Source organism: Barbus barbus (assembly GCF_936440315.1).
Source record: "Barbus barbus genome assembly, chromosome: 19".
NCBI lineage: Eukaryota > Metazoa > Chordata > Actinopteri > Cypriniformes > Cyprinidae > Barbus > Barbus barbus.
The window spans coordinates 12201354-12222059 of record NC_136747.1 but is presented as its reverse complement, the minus strand read 5'-3'; the positions used below and the strand labels follow the sequence as shown (position 1 = coordinate 12222059).

Below are 20706 nucleotides of genomic sequence, written 5' to 3'. Positions count from 1 at the left end.
CTGAGGGTCGCTTTCAGAAGCTGCAGCTTCTTCTTCTTCATATGCGGCCAGTAACTCCCTGCAGTCCTTCATGTCCTTCAGCTTCCGGTAGAACGCTCTACAGCTGTAGCCTTCTCTCCAGCCCTGCTCTATGTGTGTCATCAGCTGCTCAAGCTCATTGTAGTAGCACAGACAGCCTGAGCACTTGTACCTTTTAATCCCACAAACCACTTTCGTCGCCGTTACAGATTGGATAAAACAAGCGTTTAGTCCCAGACTTTGCAGGTCTCTGGAAAGCTGATTGATTCCAGTGCAGAACCTGAGGTTGACAGTGCATAGCTTTGGGAGGATCTTAGAGCAGCTGGGCTTAACACCAGGTCTCTCCATGGTTTTGGACGGCAACCTTGCAGAGTTTGCAAGGATCTTCTGACCTCAACTGTTTTCAAATAAACTTTATGGTTTATACTTGAACAGTAACAGACGTTGACAAGTAATCTGTGACAAAAGAAAAAAATCAGCATTTAAACCGAAAGGTCAAACATTTTTGAAAGAACACAAAAATGGTGAAAAATGGGTTTAATTCGCTTTGACCTTTAACAAGTCTGTAGATACATCTAAGATATATGCTTTTTCCAAGACTGATTGTCCCTCAGTCACTGTGATTACATGCCATAGACAATTTCTTTTCTACACGTTGAAATGGTATGAAAGGATATGAGTTGCACTGTAAATCAATAAATCTGATGAAATACAAAGAAAGACTCCAACAACAACACGACTATCAAAGCTTCACCCTAAAAAACCTATTTTTGTTCCTGCTTAAAGGGGTCAAACTGTGAGAAATTGAATTTTTCCTCAATTTTGGAAATAAAACTAACTTCAAGAACTGAACCCTTTCTCCTTAATCCAAACAGAGCATTTACTAACACTAGACTGTAAAAACAACTCTTTCTGAATTGGTGAGGTAATAAGGATGAAGTATGATAGCTATTGATCCTAAACACAATAATTAACAAAAGAAGTAAAAAGTGGTTGCAAAGAGGCTATCATTGAGCACTCTCAGAAAAAAGGTACAAAAGCTGTCAGTGAGAGTCCAAAAGGTACACTTTTTGTACCTAATATGTACCTTAAAGGTAGCAATAAGGACCCTTTAGGTAGAAAGATGTGCCTTTTGAAAAGCACCCCAGTTTTGTAGGCTACCATTTTTTTCTGACAGAGATAGGACAACACATGCTATATTGGATCCAAGGCAGCATTTATGTGATCAAAAACAAGCAGTAAAACAGTAATTTTGTAAAATAATATTATAATTCAAAACAATGTTTTTTATTTTAATGTCTTAAAATGTCATTTATTCCTGTGATAGCAAATTAAGCTTAATTTTCAGCAGCTGTTACTCTAGATTCCTTGAAAGTTAAAAAGAACAGCATTTATTTAAAATATAAATACTGTCCCTAAACTTTTGAACTGTAGTGTAAGTTCTCATGTTCTCAAGGGTGGTGTTTAAATGAAAGCCTTACAGATGTAGTTTATTTATTTAATTCCAAGTATCAAAAATAGGGTGTAAAATGGTCACGCTTGATATGGTCCCTTTTTAGCATAATTCAACCTTAGTACTTCAATGAATACCTCAATGACAAACTATAAATAAAGGACGAAACAAAAAGTACAATTTCAATCTGTTTGATTCTCAGTTGTGCTTCTGTGACTTTGTGAGGAACAGCAGGCAGCTTCCATACAGATGTACCCAAGGCTTTAGTGCAAATAATCAAATCAATTCACATCAAGAGCCTGTGTGTCTAGAATAGGCAGCATTCTCTGTCACGTCAAAGTTACCTTCCCTTGTAGAGGCATCAGTGTCTGCATCAGTGTCCGTAATGGCAGTGTTTCCTATGAAATCCTATGATATGGATCCTAGGATGTCAAGCTCTAGTTTAAGATGAGAAACAAACAGCTGAGACGGGTAAAGGCAATTGTCCATAAATAAATCCAATTAAATGATGTTGCCTTTGAGGTAATTGTTTGTGATATCCAGGTGTTGCACTACAACTGGAGCATATGAAAACATCGGCTTAGACACAAATGGTGTAAATTATTCTAATTCTATGGAAATTTGGAAAGAAAGCACAAGTACAAAAAGATTGAAAATGAATACAGTGTGTAACAAATGAAAAGAATAAGTCATCCATTCAATGAAGTAGCAGGAGAAAGGCACAAAGAGAAGAAAAATGGGGAATGAGTGTACAGGATGCAACTCCATTGGGAGTTAAATTATACATAATAGTCCCAGTAGTCATTTTCAAAAAGCTTGGAGGCATAACCTCTTACTTCAGGCCACAACAAAGCAAACCTTGATCTAAACACATAATAGCTGCAATGCAACTACACTCTTACCTTTAATGTCCTTCACAAACATCTCCATCATATTTTTCATATCATTAGACAAGAGCAACAGCATTCATTTGTGTTACTTTTTAAATTATTGTTTAGTGTTACCAAGGAAACCAGAAGAAGGTTCTAACTATCAGATATTTATAGGTTCTGTATAAATGATTTTTAAGGAAATGGCACTCAAAAATATTCCTATTAATTGACAGAGATCCCTGAATTATGCATCCTAAAATAAACTAAATTGCCTCCACTACTGCAAAAACAAAACTGAACAGCAGGATGCAGTCAGAATTACAGTGAATAAAAATGGTTTGAGGTGCACTCTCCCTGTATGCATCTCCCATTTTGTATGTGCTCACAGGACGCCTCGTGTAGCAGGATACAGAGACCTTAGATCATTTTTAATAAGCACCATATTCAGTTTAATTTGCAGTATTCGGATAGTTTATCATTGGATAATTGGTCTTTACACAGACTGCTTATAGCTGCTCAGAGGTGGCATGAATGTATTTACACAGCTAAAGACTAAAGTAAGAATATGCTAAATATTGAGGGTTACATTTCAATTTTGTTTTACTGTAAAAAATCAAAAGTTGAGAAAACTTCAAAGTTTAAAGCAACCAACTTCAGGAGATTTTTGAGTTTTTTTTTTTGTTGTTGTTGAGAAAACTCAAAAAACAAAAATCTCCTGAAGTGCTCTTGAAAATAAAAATAACATTTATGAATGTAGGGATAATAATAAAATAATTAAATATATCATTTGAAAAAGGTCTAGAGTGCAACAATTGGGATCCAAGAAGTAAAAATCCCATTTGTTTTCTCCATAGGGAAACCACACATTTCTATATGAAGCACTGCAAATGGCATAATAGTCGATCTCCCTACACCCAAATATAGTGTATATGTGCATATATTGTAACTATCGTAAAATATAGTGCTTCTACATACAATCAACATCTTTAAATCAATAGTTTTACATTTATTCATTTTGATTTTGATTATGTCATTCACAATTCTTCATGGGATTGTAGATCTTTCCCACATTGAAGTCTTGTACCTTCATCAATTTTTTGCTTCAAATCAAAGTTTGTAATATTGTGATATATTGTCACCTCGTAGATGGTTGGTTTGGTTCATGGATTATATTTATTTACCAAAGACTTTTAAAATCGAATACAAGTCAGAATAGAATAGATCTGTCAATACATTCATCATGACATTCGTCACTTTTAACCTCTGAATGCTTGATATTTCACACCAGAAATTTTGAAAAAGCTTTGTTGCCTGAAACAGTGTTGAACATTAATGACACGTGACTTTACAATGCAAATTCATCAGGGTTTTTTGGAATGATCCACCCTAACCTCACTAAAAACGAGAATGGGGTGAAATCAGCCGTTCACAGGCTGTGCATTCATTTTTTTGACAACACGAGCCAGTCGAACAGTGTAGAGAACGATAGCGTATATCTGTCAGTGTCTCTCTCATCTCGCTTTGCCAAATCAAGCTTATTTTCATCTCTGAAAAGAGAAGCTCGGCATACAGAGAGACCTTGTCAAGCAACACATGGGATGTAGGCGAGCAAGCTGCCTTCATATCTAAGATCCTAAACGCATCACAAGGAGGTGAGAGCCGTTTTCACCACAGAGATCATTTCAATACGTAATGCCCTTTTCTAAAGCTAAAAAGTGACGTGGTCGTAATCCCATTTGCCGATGACTACAGTGCACCGGCACTGACGCCACTGCCGAAGAGAAAGAAGTTGTGTAGATGCAGCGAGACGAAAATAAGGTTCTCCACAGTGATTCATGCAGAAGGCACATCTAACACCTCTCTGGCAGCAGAGCTGGTGTGATCTGACGGGTTCCAGAGCTTCATTCCATGACCCCGTTTTCCTAAAGCCTGCCGGAGTGTTCCAAACTAATCCCATCCTGCACCTGGAGAGCGAGGCAGATGACACCATACAAAAGAAGCCCACAAACAGTATGAAATATCAAACAGACGCACATCATGAATGAGTAATTGAGAATGACTGCGGGGCAGAACACATAGTGAGGAGCATCTTGGCATGAGCGCTTCCTCATACTCAGCTGCACATCTTCAAGCCAATCAGATAGGCTGCCAATGACACCTCCATCGTCTCGCTGCGACTCCAACATGGATGGAAAGAACAAACACGCATTCAGAGGGTGAACGAGATTAGTGCTTCATAAATGGCAAAAGTTTGCGATTTATTATATCACCCCAGTGAAGTGGCGGGAATGTGTAAGATTGCCAAGGGTGGTCAGTTATTGGTAAAGAAAGACGGGCACACGTTGGGATTGTCAATGGCTTTAATGTGTAAAAAGTCAAACATGAAATCAATTGCAAGTTAAAAGGAACTTTTTAGATCTAGAAAAAAAGGTCACTACAATTTAAAGGTGCACTCAAATTTTCGCACAAAGAAATGAAAAAAAAAACAAACAAACAAAAAAAAAACAAGTATGCTCAAATGAGATGAAGACTGCAATCATATCAGTACCATAATAAAAGCAGTTTTATTTTACATGGAGTGGGTTGGCTCATGTTAAATACTACTAACCTTATTTCAGATAAGAAATAAATTAATTGTTGCTGATTGCAAATTACATAAAATTGTGTAGCATAAAAAAAAATTAAATACTGAGTGCATCTTTAAGTTAGATATTAGACATTATTAACCAAAACAAATGCATTTTTAAAAAAAAAGAATACCTTAATTTCTGATGTTAAGGTCACTTACATAATATAAAGTTACCTGAATTTTCTTCCAGCATTGATACCATTTCAAAACATTGTTTCAACATTCTACCATCAGCTAAATGAAACGTAAAATAAAATACAATTAAAAATCATTAATTATTCCAAGAAAAGTGCAAATTAACTGCTGCTGTAACCAACCCAACAACTCATTTTTCTGCATGTTTGAAGATCAAAATGCATGATTTGAAATTTAAATCACATTTATATAGAGAATGTATTATTCTTTGTGTTTGAAATTTCCAAGATAAAATGACCATATAGCCAGTGGTCTAAATAGGACTTAAGGCCATCCATACAGAATATCCTCTTTTTGGCCTCTTCAAGAAAAACCCAGAGTCAATTCTGTGACAAGAAAAGCCCTATCATCATGGGTTCTCATCATTTTATCATCACATAATCAATCTCTCAATCGTCTTCTCTACGGAGGCCCTGGAAACATCTGTCCAGTAGTGAGCTCATGTCACATGCGCTCACATCAGTAATCCAATTCTCCCCATGACATAGTTCAACTGGCCCATCACCTTATAGATTAATACATAAAAATATATGTTCCATAAACCAAACAATAAAACCTCCCTTTCCCTTATATTCTAGGAATAAAATGTTCTTCTTTGAACACCGTGTAAGGCACTTAAAACATTTTAAAATGTCTTTTAAAAAGTCTCCATTTACTCACCTTTAAGTCTTTCTTTTTGTGTGGAATACAAAAAGAGATATTTATAGAAGCTGCTCTTTTCCATAGAATGAAAGAGAATCGTTGGTTTTCACCCAATAACAACTTATAAAACTATATTTCTATATAGAATATAGCTCATTAATTTTATTTTTACTTTTATATTTTTAAAGTGCCTTTTTTTGGAAAATAGCAGCATAAACATTCTTCAAATTGTCTTCTTTTTGTGCTTCACATAAGAAAGTCTTACTGGAACAACATAAGGATGAGTAAATAATGACAGAAAGGTCATTTTTGACTAAAAATCTACTTCCTATTTTCGACATTCCATCAATTTTAAAGGACACCAGCAATTCCTGAAGTAATAAATAACTGAAAAAGCGAAGTTAATCAAATAAATTCATTATAAAAGGACTTCTATAATCACTCAGCATAGGAAACGGACCCACAGATTGTCAGAATTTAAAGAGGTTTATATCCACATACTCCAAACTAACCACACTGTTTCTCTACAACTTAAGGGAAATATGAAGCAGAAAAAAAATAAACCACAGCAATTTGGCCACTACACTCTAGTATCATCCGGCTCGGTTTCATCCCACAATCTATTCTCTACAGCAGGTAAATGACTAGAGGTAGGCTGCCATACGCTTTCAGATGCAAGTAATAATCACTGGACATTTATAACTGTATAAAAAGTGCTACCCAGCATCTCAAATCACTGCACAGAGGGCTACTGAATTTACACACATGTAAATAAGAGCTGATGTTATAACATGGAGGACGAAGCAGGACATGGAATAAAACGGAGAATTTGGAACCATCTAGTGGTTGGAAAGACAAATCGCCAGCACTGTTCCTCAATACTCAGCCAAAAATACACACACAAGCAGGCTGCCAAAGGGCTCTAAGTGCAAGCGAGATCTGACTTACATCAGGTAGTTAAAAATTCTAGTCACTAGTAGTTAAATATGTCAAGCGTTTGAATAAATTGAAGCTACTTTGCAGAATAGCAGGAGAGGATGAGACACCAGCAGATGGAGCTGGCAGCACTGACTGATTCAAATAACTCAAATTACCATCTTGTAAAATGGTAATGATTGTCAATTGCGACAGAGAGACCCAGAGGTTATGATGAGCGCTTAAATACAGTGTTTATATCTTGCAGAGAAATGGAGGCGTTTAGTAATGACGTCTATGTGCAGGCCAACCTGGAAGTCTAATTCACCATGGTTTCCCTCAGGAACTTCCTGTGGGCTTTAAGAATGGCAATTTTGGATTTATGATTAAAATAACATCTGTGGTTTGGAGACTTTCACATTTCATTATACAACATACACTACTGTTTAATCATTTGGAGCTAGTAAGAAATGTATGTTTTTGAAAAGTCTTTTATGCTCACCATAAAAAAAATCTGTTCTATTTTATTAGGTTTTATAATGTAATTTATTCCTATGATGGCAAAGCTGAATATTCAGTATTCGGTGTCATGTGATCCTTCAGAAATCATTCTAATATTCTAAATATGATGAATGATATTTTTCAGGATTCAAAAGAACAGAATCTATTTGAGACAGATCTTGTGAAACATTATAAATGTCTTAACTGTCACTTATGATCAATTTAATGCTTCCTTGGTCAGTAAAAATAATATTTTCTTTATAATTAAAATCTTACTGACCTCTAATTTTTGAACAGCAGATTATGTTATAGCACACATACATTCTTTTACTCAATTTTTTCACACAATTCTTCTCAGGGTTTTCAGATTACAAACTGAACAACTCTATTAAGAATGATGAATTTTAATACACTATCCAAAAATGTTCAAATCTAATATGTTATATCATTAAAACATACTATATTTTCTTTAATTTATCTGTACCGTGCACGTCATGTAACAGGAAGGCACAATCAATCCTTAATCCTTAAGGAAGTGGAATGCTCAATAAGCTGGCATGAAGTCAGAGCAGCTGATATGAAATGCCCTTTGAACTGTAGTGCAGGTGAAGGATGTAGAGAGAACCTTTGCTATGTTCTCTCTTCAAACAACCACTCCTGGGAGGCTGAGTCAGAGCAGGGCCGGAGAGCGGGGCCAGGGTTCCCAGTGTCAGTCCGAGCTACTGCCTCAATGCATTTCTGTGTCTGAACATGGTAGAAAGAGCCGTCCTGCCAAAGCAAAAATTATGAGAAGTGTTACACAACCAAGTTATATACTTAAGGGCAGGGGTTTGTTCAACTACTATATACACTCTTAAAAATAAAGGTGCTTCAAAAGGTTCTTCAAGCGACGCCATAAAAGAACCATTCAGTCAAAGGTTCTTTAAAGAACCATCTCTTCCTTACCTTTTTATAATCTGAAGAACCTTCTTTTGTGAAACAGAAAGGTTCTTTAGATGTTAAAAGGTTCTTTATGGAACTATTAGGACAAAAAGGTTCTTCTATGGCATCATGAAGCACCTTTATTTCTAAGAGTGTAGGCACTAGAACATGAAGCTCAGTCAACCCCAGCACCTCTTCCTTACTCTAATACCCCACAGAATCACGCTGACGTCACGCTGCTCTTCAGGTGCTCGCTGTACTGGCAAAGAGTTCACACTGAGGCTTGCTTCTGAAATTTCACTGCAAGCCACACTGAAACCTCTTGCCATGCCGTGTGACTTTCTCAAGTAACGCTTTAATGTGACATTTTCTTGGACCTTCGTTTGCTTCCAAGAACACTTGATGTGCTGCAAAGCTGCATGTTAGTGTACAATTCTTGTCCTAACTAAATATGAACCATTTGATGATGCTAGACCAGTCAATTTAAAGATAATTAAAAAAAAAAACTAATTAAATTCTGATAAGATTTAAAAATTTAAATACTAATGTCTGTTAATGATTTAATCAAATGCCACCAAAATGTCTTAAAAATGATCTTAATGTGCAGGCACTTTTTTAGCAAATACTGTTCAGTCTGGGGTCAAGTGTTTTTGTCTCTTATGCTGCATTTATTAGATCAACAATGAAGTAAAAACTTAAATACATAAAAGTATTTTCTTTTTTAATCTATTTTAATATTCTTCAAAATATAATTTATTCATGTGATGGCAAAGCAGAATTTTCAGCAGTTGTTACTCCAGTCTTCGGTGTCTTCTGAAATCATTTTAATATGCTGATTAAAAGAAAACATTTCTTTGAGAAACTCATTGAGAAACATTTCTTATTATTATCAATGTTGAAAACAGGTTGTGCTCCTTAATATTTTTGTGGAAACTGTGATGCATATTTTAGGATTCTTTAATGAATACGAAATTCAAAAGAACTGCATTTATTTAAAAAAGGAAATCATTTGTAACATTATAAATCTCTTTACTGTTACTTTTGATCGATTTAATGTGCCCTTGCTGAATAAAGCTATTCATTTCTTTCAACAAAAATCTTATCAACCCCAAACCTTTGAACAGTAGTGTGTATATGATTATTTGAGATTAATGCAATTCATTTGAATCAAATTCTATTTGCATACAATCATGCATCTGCATACAATCGGTCTGTACTGACATGATTAGAGATCTCACCTCTCTGAATAGAAATTTCTGGTCTTCAGGCACCGCTTCCCTGGGTTTACTGCAGTGATGCATGGTAAGGAATGTGGAGACAGGATCAGCCACGACGCAGCCTGCAGGATCCCTCGTGTTATAACGGATCTCTTGGAGTGTGGAGTACTCAAAGAACTGTCACAAAAAGAGAAAGAAAGATATATAAACACAAGAAGCTCAATGCATCATATTAAATATTACGGTACTCTCATTATAGCAACATTTTGTGAGCAAAAAAAGACCATTGTCTATTGTGAAGAACAGTGTAGTGATAAATGGAAAAAAAAAAACTCCCAAACACACAGGTTCCTATTGCAAAGATTGGATTTCGCCCGTAAAATTTCACTGCACACTACTTGACCTTCATATAATGTCTAAAAAATTAATTCACACAATTTGAGATGGATTCTTTTACTGCAAAAAAGTGAATAATTGCTGATAAATTAATTGTTTTTCCTTTTTTAACTAACATTCATAGGGTCATAATCGTATATCATGTACATTATCAACCAGATCTCAACCAGAACACATTTCTCAAGGTCTGCTATAGCCTTTTCTAGAAATATTTTCTTAAATTAAAACATAAGCATCTTTTTTTAAACAGGTCTTAAACAGGATTGACCCACGTGTACCAAACCAGATAGAAACAGAAGAGCATTTCTCTTGTATTCATAGAGAGAATCCATTAGAAGAGAGTTGTTGTGTTGCACATATGACTGATATTGTGCGCTGACGAGTCTCCAGGGCTCATCTGCCTCCCCACAGAGAGGGAGACGACGAATAAAGTCAGGTGGCTCGCTGTGCCAGGCGGCTCGAGTCGCTTTAAAAACAAGCGTGCTGTGGAGTACACAACACTATTTACTGCGGCGTATTAGGATGCCGTCTTAATAATACATTAGAAGTGCGAGACACACTCTGATGTATATTCCTGAGGACGCATTACAATCTCTGTGTATTGTGCGGCAGTGAACGCTAATTGGAGCAGTCGTTAAAGTCGAGAAAATTAAAGTTACCTGGTTTTGTCCCATGCCATGACAAGGATAAAGAATGACCCGGTGACCGGCCATATTATGATCATCAGGTGGGTTGTAGTCAAAGCAGTAGTTGGCCATTCCTTTATTCTTCAGCTACAATTGAAAAGAGATGAAGAAACATTTAAACAATAGGGTCCAAAAGTCTATTTTTACTTATTAAAAGGGATAGTTCACCCCAAAATGAAAATTGTCATCATACTCACCCTCATGTTGTTCCAAAATCATAAGAAATTCTGACGCTTCAATGTTTATAATATGTTAATAATAGCAATATGTTCAATTAAATCGGTTCATCATATCTTAAGGTTTTTTATGGTTTTGAAATGACATGAGGGTGATGAAATCATTACAGAATTTTCATTTTAGGGTAAACTAACCCTTCAATAAGAATGTTTAATCAGAAATTAAAAAGTTTTATAAGAAAATTAGGTTACGCTTTATTTTAAGGTGTCCTTGTTACAGTGTAATTATACATTCAAGTACTGAGTAATACCAATTAACTACATGTACTTACGATATGGTTAGGGTTAGGATGCTTATTACTTGCATTTATTGGTTTTACAATAGTAAGTACATGTAATAAAGACACCTTAAAATAAAGTGTAACCGAAAATTATATAGACGTTAATATTTCTTGAAGTATTTTCGTTTCATTTTAAATCATAATATGTTTGTTCTGAATTTCTAAAAATCTGAAAACATTATTTCGCCCCTTTAAACGAAACAGTCTCAGATTTTATCTACACTATGCCACTCACTTGCAGTGTAGCTATGTTGACTACAAAGGAACTGACCTCATTTCATCATGTCACACTATGCAGTGTAAACTCTAAACCAAACCAACCTGCTAACTGCTGTGGGAAATAGCTTTTTAACTTAATCTCTGCTGCTACAAATTTGTGCCTGTAAACATAAGAAGTTTGTCTCTCCTCACCATGCCAAACATTCCAGGCCTGTCCTCTGGGACTTGAATGTCAGGGTAGATGTTCTCCAAGAACCACTTAAAATCTTTACAGCCAAGACGCATTCGGAGTTTCCGTCTGTCTGTCACGTCACCATATGCCTCCTGAAACAAGAGTTAAAAATTATGGATCCTTTGAGATATTTTACTAGATTCAGTTTTTTTTAATTACTCACAATTACTTCATAAGTGTTGGTAAAATAGGGCACGAGTTAATAATTGTTCTAAAATAGCACAAGGTATTGAGATACATTAACCATACAGTATACATTATAAAAAAATCTAATTAACATATATAAACCCAGGTATAAATACATTAATAAAAAAAAGATATAACACCAGGTATAAATACACAAATAAATCAACCTTAAGTCCTTAAAGTGTAAGGCAAGTATACTGAAGATTTTTATGTGCTTTGATGTTTATATTTATGCACATTTATTATGTACGTACAAATAGCTTATTATCTGCACATTTTTAAAAGAGAATATTTTTATAAACTTAATTATCATTTTTCAGAAGTATGTAAACAACAGCAGCAGCTTTTATGTCACCAACATGCTGAATTGCAGAGCGACAGCAGTTGGGTTTTAACACTGTTCTATGACAGCTGTGGTTCTGTAAAGAACTTGAGTTATTTCTGAGATACTACAGGGCATATTTTCTTTAGAAACAACCATATGTTCTAAAATGGAACTTTAAATAGACATCATCTACACAGACACAGTTGGCTGCTTCAATCATCTGCATTCAGAGTTTATATTTTTGATTAATTTTTGTGTCTGATGTGACAGACAAATATTCCTTGTGGGAATCCATTAAGAATAAATAATAATTCCTGCCTTAGTAAACACCGCATGAACAGACTGTTTACAATACTCTCTCTTCATAATAAACCAACTGTTTTCACAAAAAACCAAACATCTAATCAGATTTTGTCATCTTGTTTTGTGAGCATTCTGGTGCAATTACCCTACAGCGGTACACCGCAAATTGTTACATGCTGCAACATCCTGTCGCAAAATAATGTTGTAACCCCATCTCAACAAACAAGACTGATAAAGGCCAAGTTCCTGTGTATGTTTGTGGCTGTGGTATCTCTTCATAACCGCCCATCATACAAGAATTACTAGTGAGTGATGGTCCACACTTTTGAGGAACATCTGTTGGAGGTCAAGCTCTGGCAAAGAGTTTCATCAGATCTGCAGTAAGATGAATGACAAGAAGTGCACTTCTAATTAACCAACTTGATAGCAAATCATCAATAACGAACGGCCCCACTGTGAATGCCAGTCAGGTGGCACAACATCACACCCATTGATGATCGGTCTGTGATCAGGCTTCAGTCTCAACAAAGTCCCGAGGCAGCATGTACCGTCCAGCTACATGCTCAATCAAGCGGCTGTCAAATGATGCTTTCTGATCATCGAGATCCATCACAGAGCCTCGTTTTGGACTCTGTGGCACAACCAACAGAGATTTTGGCCATAAATAAAATATGCCGTGAGACTCGGAGGGTGAAAGAGAGAGCAATCCTCTTACGAATTTGCGTGGAAGCGGAGTATGAAGGTTGTCAAACCTGATCCACGTTGGCAAGGCCAGTGTTTGCCTGTGGTTTATACCCAAAGAGAGAGAGAGCCTTATCTACTGGCATCACATCAGATAGATTTCGAGTTGGCGGTGCCAACCTGGCAGCATCTCCAAGGTTCAGAGAGAAAAGAGTTACCCGATCTGTCACCAAGAGGACCTCTCTCTTTAACTACAGGGCTCGGTGGGGAGACAAACATGGCTGAAAATGACAAACATGGCTGAAAGAGGTGCCACTTCTCACTGTAGTAATTTCACACCAAGCACAGAGAGGACCTGAGGAGTTTCAGCTCACCTGTTAAATGTCATTCATTTAGGGCATATCAACAGATTCTGTGAAAGTGGGTGAGATTTGTGCAAAGAAAATGTGCGTCTTTCACAAGGGCGATGGAAGATAGACAGTGTGATGAATGTATTCTTTGAAAACAAGCAGACAAGCAAACAAAGGCAGAGTTATGCAACAGACCGCACAAGTAGGCGTACCAGACGAGCATGAGGGCTGCGATGGTAATACACTTCTTTGAATTCGTCCATCCAGACTTCTGCCGCCCGCACGCTGTTGGCCAAGGCCTTTTTTCTCGAGTATGGCGCTTTCTTCGGAAAGACGTGACCCACGTGAGAGCAAGGATGGATTTCCAGACTCCCTCCACACTGCCAGATCTGAAAAACACCAAGTCAGGAAATAGATTAGCCATCCGTAATAATACATAAGCAGCATAATTACATTTGTAATTAGGCAACTCAAATGCTGCCTCCCAAGGTTTTCAAACATTTTAATTTGGACCCCCGAATGTGACAATACCCCAGGTGTATATTTTCTTGTACAGACCCATTTATACTGTGTGAGAAAAATAATCTGTGATATTATAATTAAAATTAAATAATTACATAAATGGCTTTTGTTTTGTCATTATACTAAAGCTAAAGCAAATTATCTTAAAATATAATCAGGATAATATTTACTTTGTTTTAATTTTTCTGTGTATCTTTTTCTCCCAATTATTATAGATAAAATGCTGAAGAGAAACATTTTCCATTTTTAATTAAATTAAAATTTATTTGAATAGCACTTAAATAATAAACATAAATATTGCTCCAAAGCAGCTTTACAGACACAATTGCCATAATATCGTCAGTAAGCAAGCTAAATGTCAGTGCTGAGAAAAAAAATGTTTTTTCCTGCCCATAGACGGATCCTAATAATAAATAAGTTGGCCTGTCATATTGCATTGACAGAGCAGCTGTCTGGTCTTTGTGGCTTTCCTTGCTGAAATCTAGTTAAAATGCAGCACTCAAAACACAAGTGAACCATTGCTGTCTTTGTAACAGTGCTGGAAACCTTCAGGGGATGAGCGGAGTAATCAGAGGAATAATGAGAAAGTAAATGCTGCATAAACATTGAAGGTCGCTTCAGTCATCATGTTAGCTGGCAGACACTTAATAAAGGCGCTGACTGGCCTCTTAACCTTGTATGACTCATCACACAGTTTTCAAACTAGGATTGTGACCAAAGCCCAAAGGCTTTCTCCCCTCAAGAAACCAAGAAGAAATGAGAGGAACATTTTTACAGAAAAGTTCAACAAAATGCACTTACTCTGAATGAGAACTCCAGGTTCTCTCCACCCCACACCTCCATTCCTGTGTCATATGTGCCCAGGTAATGGAAGTACTTCTTATTGACTGCAAACAAACCCCCAGCCATTGTAGGAGACCTGGATCAAAGCGACAGACAGGAATACTTCTGTGCTTCTAACTTACAGTAACTTCCAGGAAAAGCATAGAGTAGGGTGACCTACTCTGTTTTTCCCAGACATGTAAAATGCCCGGCTTTTGGCTTTGTTTTGGCCTTTTACAATATATGTACAGGTATTTGCATTGCTATGACCATTCTCTATAGATCCCACATTCTTGCACACGATTGGTCAATGATGTACAATGCCTGCACACTATTGGTCAAACTACTTTTCAGTCATTAACTTTAGCAAGTATGAAAACAGTTTAAAAAAACAGCTGAAAATCTAACATTTTAGGCAATTCTCATCCAGGACATGTCTGGGAAAAAAGGAACATATGGTCAAAACATTAAAAATATTAAAAACATTAAAATACAGTCACTTAAATGGTTCGGTTTCCTGAAATATGGCCATAAAGATCACAAAAAGCCATACTATAAAATGGTCTGCTCTGCTGAGTACTATTGAGCTCTTTTTATGTGTAGAAAGCATTCTCACGATTCAGTAAATGCTCAAAACCTACTGACATATCAGCCAAATCTCAGACTGAACATGTTAGTGTCATGCTGCATTGTTTTTAAACTCAAATGAGACCAAGAATTTAATTTCCCTTAGTATTACAAATTGTTTTCCATTTGGTGCATCCATGAAGCACAGACCTGATGACATCAGTGGGAGAACTTCTGAGTTTCTGTTCATGTTCTGGGACAGTGTGCCACGTGAACACCAATCGCCAATCAAATCCTCCGATCTGGGGTTCTCCAGGGTTCCCCAGGAACTGGAAGGTGTTCCAGTCGATAACATCAATCACTGGACACACCACAGCTGAAGGCTCATCCTTTATTCTAAAGGATTCAGAGATTTTAAAAAAAGGGGAGATAAATATTAATTTAAATAAAAAGCATGCACATTTTGTAATCCAAAAAAATATACATACTTCTGAAAATAATGCATGTTTCAGGTTGGTAGAGGGTAGTTTATCAGTCTCACCTCTGGAGTAAAGGCTCCAACCAGCCTTCATGACACTCACAGTGGCAATCGAGGAAGGTCAGCACTTCTCCTGTGGCAATGGACGCCCCCAGGAGCCGCGCTCGCACCAAACCCTCTCTCTTCCTTGCACGGATCAGACGCACCTTTTTGAGATTGGCGATGTAGTTCTCTAGAGGTTCTTTTAAATGATCTGTGGGGCAAATTCATGAGAAGTGCTCAAAAACAGCTGCAGGCCTAGAGGGAACAAGGACTTAGGGCAGAAATAAAGTGCTAATTGGCTTTTGTATTAAGGAACAACTTGCTGTTTCACCACAGGGTGGAGCTGAGACTACTGTATGTTATTGCTGTGGTATTTCATTGATAAGAATCTGTTTTCAAACCTTGATTAATAGTTGTATAAATTATTTTTGTGATCAGGGATGTGTGTTTACAGATAAATACAGAAAAAAGTAATATTGCAATTTCTAATATTGGTTTCCTGTTTTAATACACTTTAAAATACAATTTGTTTCCTTAGTCAAATGTTTGTCATTGTTTGGTTAGAAATTAGCAAACATTTGACTAAGGAAACATACAACAGTATAGTATTTGTTTCCATTTTTTCTGAAGAAAAGGAGTGTGATGTTTGTACATGGAAAACTTTATGTTAAAAATGTTAGCTGTATTTATTTGCATATATGTGGTTGTTAGAATGTTGTGGGTGGTTCCTAGGTGTCTCAAATAAAAAAATAAAAAAATGTACCAAGCTTAACCTAATATGATTGTTACATATGATCTTAATGTTTTAATACATATGATCTTTTTCTCCTTGCTTTATTTTGATTTTCTCAACATAAACCGGTTGCATCATATAATTACAGATTAGCTATACGTTTAGTATGTTAATACATATGATCTTATGATAAGCGTGCGCTCAAAGTTAGCATGAGATGTTTTCATTCAGACTGATACCTCGGTCACTGTAGTCATCCACCAGTATGATTTCAGTCAGCAGCAGGTCTGGTGAGGTTTCCAGGACACTGTGCACCGTCCGCAGTAGTGTGGACCAAGCTTCATTGTAAAAGGCGATCACTACTGATGTCGACGGCAGGCTCAGGTAGTCATATTTCAGGTTTCTACATCTGAATAGATAGATCTTGTTAGATGATGCCTTGCTTGCTTCATTCTACCCTAGTTAAATATGCACAGTGTCTGTGCACGATTCTTTGATCTTTTTACCCAAGAGGCAATTACAAATTTGGCAATAAGGGACACGTGCAACCACAGCACATCACAAAACATTGCACAATACCAAATCAAAATCAAATTAAACTGCTTATAAAGCAAAATTGCACCAAAATGCTGTACAGTAAAAATAAAAAATATACATATCACATACAACTTAAAAATTCATAAATGAAATGAACATCATGGGATGTTCAACCCTAATGGTCGTTATAAAATAAACAATAAATACAACACATTAAAAACTAGCAAACAGTAAAATAGCTAAGTAATATTTGGCTTGGTGTTTTACATTATAAATAAAACCAACTGCAAATCTTTCTCTAGGTAACTATAACAATGCACACCCTTTGGATATGGGATGGGCCACCTGTTTGACTTCATTGTTAGTTAATGGGTCAACACAGGAAATTTGAACATTTCAGCATTTCCTTGAGATAAGCAATTAAACTAACACATATCCTTGGGATTTTAGAATTTTTTTATTATTATTATTAATTTATGAGTAAGACCAACTGCACCGAACGTTTTCCTTCTCCTTTGTTAATTTGTAGACGGTCCCTATCCCGCATAAGCAAAAGACACTGGGGTAAAAACTGGGGACCGTTTACAAAACATTTACAACTTCTATACTTTGCAATAAATCGGGGCGGGTTAAAACTAATAAACTATAATGCATATCCTGTTCTGCGTTCTTTCGCTATTCAAACTAACACATTAACACCATTATAGCAAACAGTTAATGATGTGTTAGAGCTGGATATCTGACAAATAAACTTCAAACATTCCTGTGCAACATGGGCACTTACAGTGGATTCCATCTTTCAGGCAGCCTGCGGTGTAATGATATCCTATCACTCACATAAGTGTTTATTTGATGTTTTTTGATGCTCTCCTCCTCCTCTCGCTTCTCTTCTTCAGTCAGGTCCAGTTTAACAGCTATACCCATCTCTCCCAACGCATTTATGTCTAGAGGAGGCTTCTCGTAAACAGGTTTCTTCAGAAATTCCTCGTCCACATTTTTGTGCTCCTCGACTGCAACTTCTCTTCGACTCGCCAGTCCGACATCACTGTGTGTGTTCCTATGAAATACTAAATATCCCACTACAAACGCCCCGAGAATGTACAGAATGAGCTTGGGCCGACTCCGTCTGCCACATATTGCCATAATGTGTCTCTTGTCTTGTCTCTGGTTTCCTTAAACAGTTGGTCATCCAAAAATCAATCTCATGAAAAGTTCGAAAATAGTTCGTCAAGGTAAGACGATCTCGTTTTCAAAGTGTCAGATTTCATTGTAAGGCTGACTATAGTGAAGGGGAAACTATTCAAGCAAATTTAATCAACCAACTGTTGATGTGATAGACATGAACGGCGAGAAGAGAAAGAGCCGGCTGCAGACGGGGAGGAGTTGAGAAGAGGCGTAAAATCACTTTCTGCTTCCGTATATCTACAGAAACTATATCAAACTACGAATTCATATTCGCTGGTACCAAATAAAACGAGGAAAGCTACATATTAACTTACTTTTTTGCGAGTAAATGTCAGTTCAACTCGGATTTACTGCGATCATTTCAGATTGGGGAAAAAAAGACGTTTGTCAAAATTACAATTTAAATGATTAAAAGCGTAAGAGGTCGTTATGAAACCACGTGCTCTATTTTCTACTGGATTGTGATCAGGTCTAATATTTAACTGGAATCGTAATAAACAGAAAAAAAAGTGCATCCAGAATGCTGTTTGATGAGTTACAAAATAATACATCCACAGAGCCTATGCATAATCTAAAAGATATGCATTTTAAATCAACCTCCAATCCTATCACAATGCATACAAGACCATTGCATCAGCTATTTGTGAAAAACCTGAAAAAAAAACTTTAAAATGATTCAATTGTTTTACTCCTCTTTGACAGCATGGTCATTGAAGGTGTTTCGTTGACTGTTTAATACAGGGCTGTCCAAACTCGGTCCTGGAGGGCCGGTGTCCTGCAGAGTTTAGCTCCAACTTGCCTCAACACACCTGCACGGAAGCTTCTAGTATGCCTAGTAAGAGCTTGATTAGCTGCTTCAGGTGTGTTTAATTAGGGTTGGAGCTAAACTCTGCAGGACACTGGCCCTCCAGGACCGAGTTTGGACAGCCCTGGTTTAATATCTAACCACAATTAGATGGGTTTTAATGCTTTCACAGAAAAACACTTTTTTTTTCTTTATGATACTGTTTGTGTTACAAAATGTTTTATCTCTGATGTTAGTGGTAACCCCTGGAAGAGAGCAATTACGGGTTTATATTTATTTCAAATTTTAATAGTTTTAGTTTCAGTGAACACATAAATATTCTTTTTTTAAATACATTTGCCCCATCATTCACTGGTTTTGAGCCACAGCCATACAGTGGCACATCCTGTAGGTCTGAGCACTGAGCAGGGCTGTAGATTGATGGAGAGAGGGATTTGCGTGATCTGATTAGCAGGCTTGTTTGTCAGATAAGGCCAGCAGTACTGCAAGAGGCATAAAGAAAGAAATCCAGGTCAAATCACAGAGTCTTAGGGGTCACACACTGTGACAGAGCGCTAATCCAAATCCATTTAGTGCATGTCCGCTTTATAAACACCGTTATGCCAAGATATATGAGCCTGTGAAAGTTTATATATATTATTATATGTGAAAATCATTAATATGTGAAATCATGTATGAATTAAATAATAATGATTCATATTTCACAACCAGCCTAACTTTTTAATAGTTCATCTTGACAATAGAGCAACACACTTCTTATATATGTATATATAGATAGATAGATAGAACTATATATTGTCCTGTAAAGCCAATATTTGTTGTGTTCACAATTTCAGTTGTGTAGATGTACTATTCAGTCATACTGTATATTTGTTAATTCATGTAGACATCACTTTTCTCACAATTTCTGCCATATTACACACTTGTGTTTCTTTTAAATGGATTTGAACCTGTTTGCATTAAATTATTGAAAGTTTTATTGAAATAAAATTGAATCCATATAATCACTTGCATGTCGCTAGTGTTAGAACCAGTGTTCATTGTACTGGAAATTATATTTAAATCAGATTTTTTTTTTATGAAATAGAGCATGAAACATTTTTGTGTCTCTGGAGCATAATGTGGGCCTGGATGAGTTTATATCATGATACAATTATACATTTTCCATAGTGACCTGATGGATATTATCTAAATAAATAATACTAAATTACCAAAAATAAATAAAATACTGTTAAATTAAAAGTGGAGTGCTGTATTAAGATAAATATCATCCATATTTATTTTTGGACATATTTGCATATATTCTGCTGAACCAGAGAAACTGGTTTCAAGTACGATTGTCATTTTAGTTCTCAGCATTCTTGTGGGTTATTTCAAATCAAACTTAGTGATGTGAAAGTATGTGAATTATGCCAAAAATATTTCAATTTTGAATAGCTGTTTTAATTGGACTGCTCCCTTTGATGTCATAAAGTGATCAACAAAATATTAAAAGGATTAAAAAAAATATATGAATTAAGAAACTAACCATTTTATTAAAAAATCAGGTTCCTGTACAGCTTTATTTCAAACAATAAAAAACTAATTGCATGTTTATTATTTATTATAAAAATGTATGAATTACAACATGATACTATACTTATATTTAGTCACGGTCACTACAGTTTCTAGAAATACTGAAGGGAATTAATCAGTAGTTTCTTTCAGAACTTCCTTAACTTCCATACCCAAATCTACATCCTCAAAAATATTGTAAT

The 20706-nt window shown here is 36.1% G+C and overlaps 1 protein-coding gene across 1 annotated transcript; it reads right to left on the bottom strand.

The window, feature by feature from the left end:
• Positions 1-5993: 5993 nt before the first annotated feature.
• On the bottom strand, positions 5994-18286 carry LOC306885754 (polypeptide N-acetylgalactosaminyltransferase 12-like). The gene is made up of 10 exons (XM_079442521.1): positions 17744-18286; positions 16662-16831; positions 15711-15900; positions 15380-15565; positions 14582-14699; positions 13471-13647; positions 11374-11505; positions 10419-10532; positions 9385-9540; positions 5994-7993 (listed from the first exon to the last, which is right to left on the bottom strand). Exons 1-10 carry the CDS (start codon positions 18100-18102, stop codon positions 7856-7858), a joined length of 1740 nt encoding a protein of 579 aa, XP_079298647.1. The 5' UTR covers positions 18103-18286; the 3' UTR covers positions 5994-7855.
• Positions 18287-20706: the final 2420 nt, after the last annotated feature.

Excerpts from the sequence above, each read along its gene's own strand:
- LOC306885754 (XM_079442521.1), bottom strand. The coding sequence starts at position 18,102 with ATGGCAATATGTGGCAGACGGAGTCGGCCCAAGCTCATTCTGTACATT. Across the intron at positions 16,832-17,743 it reads CCTGAAAGATGGAATCCACT|ATGTAGAAACCTGAAATATG; the intron begins GTAAGTGCCCAT and ends CTATCTATTCAG. Across the intron at positions 15,901-16,661 it reads GGATGACTACAGTGACCGAG|ATCATTTAAAAGAACCTCTA; the intron begins GTATCAGTCTGA and ends TTTGCCCCACAG.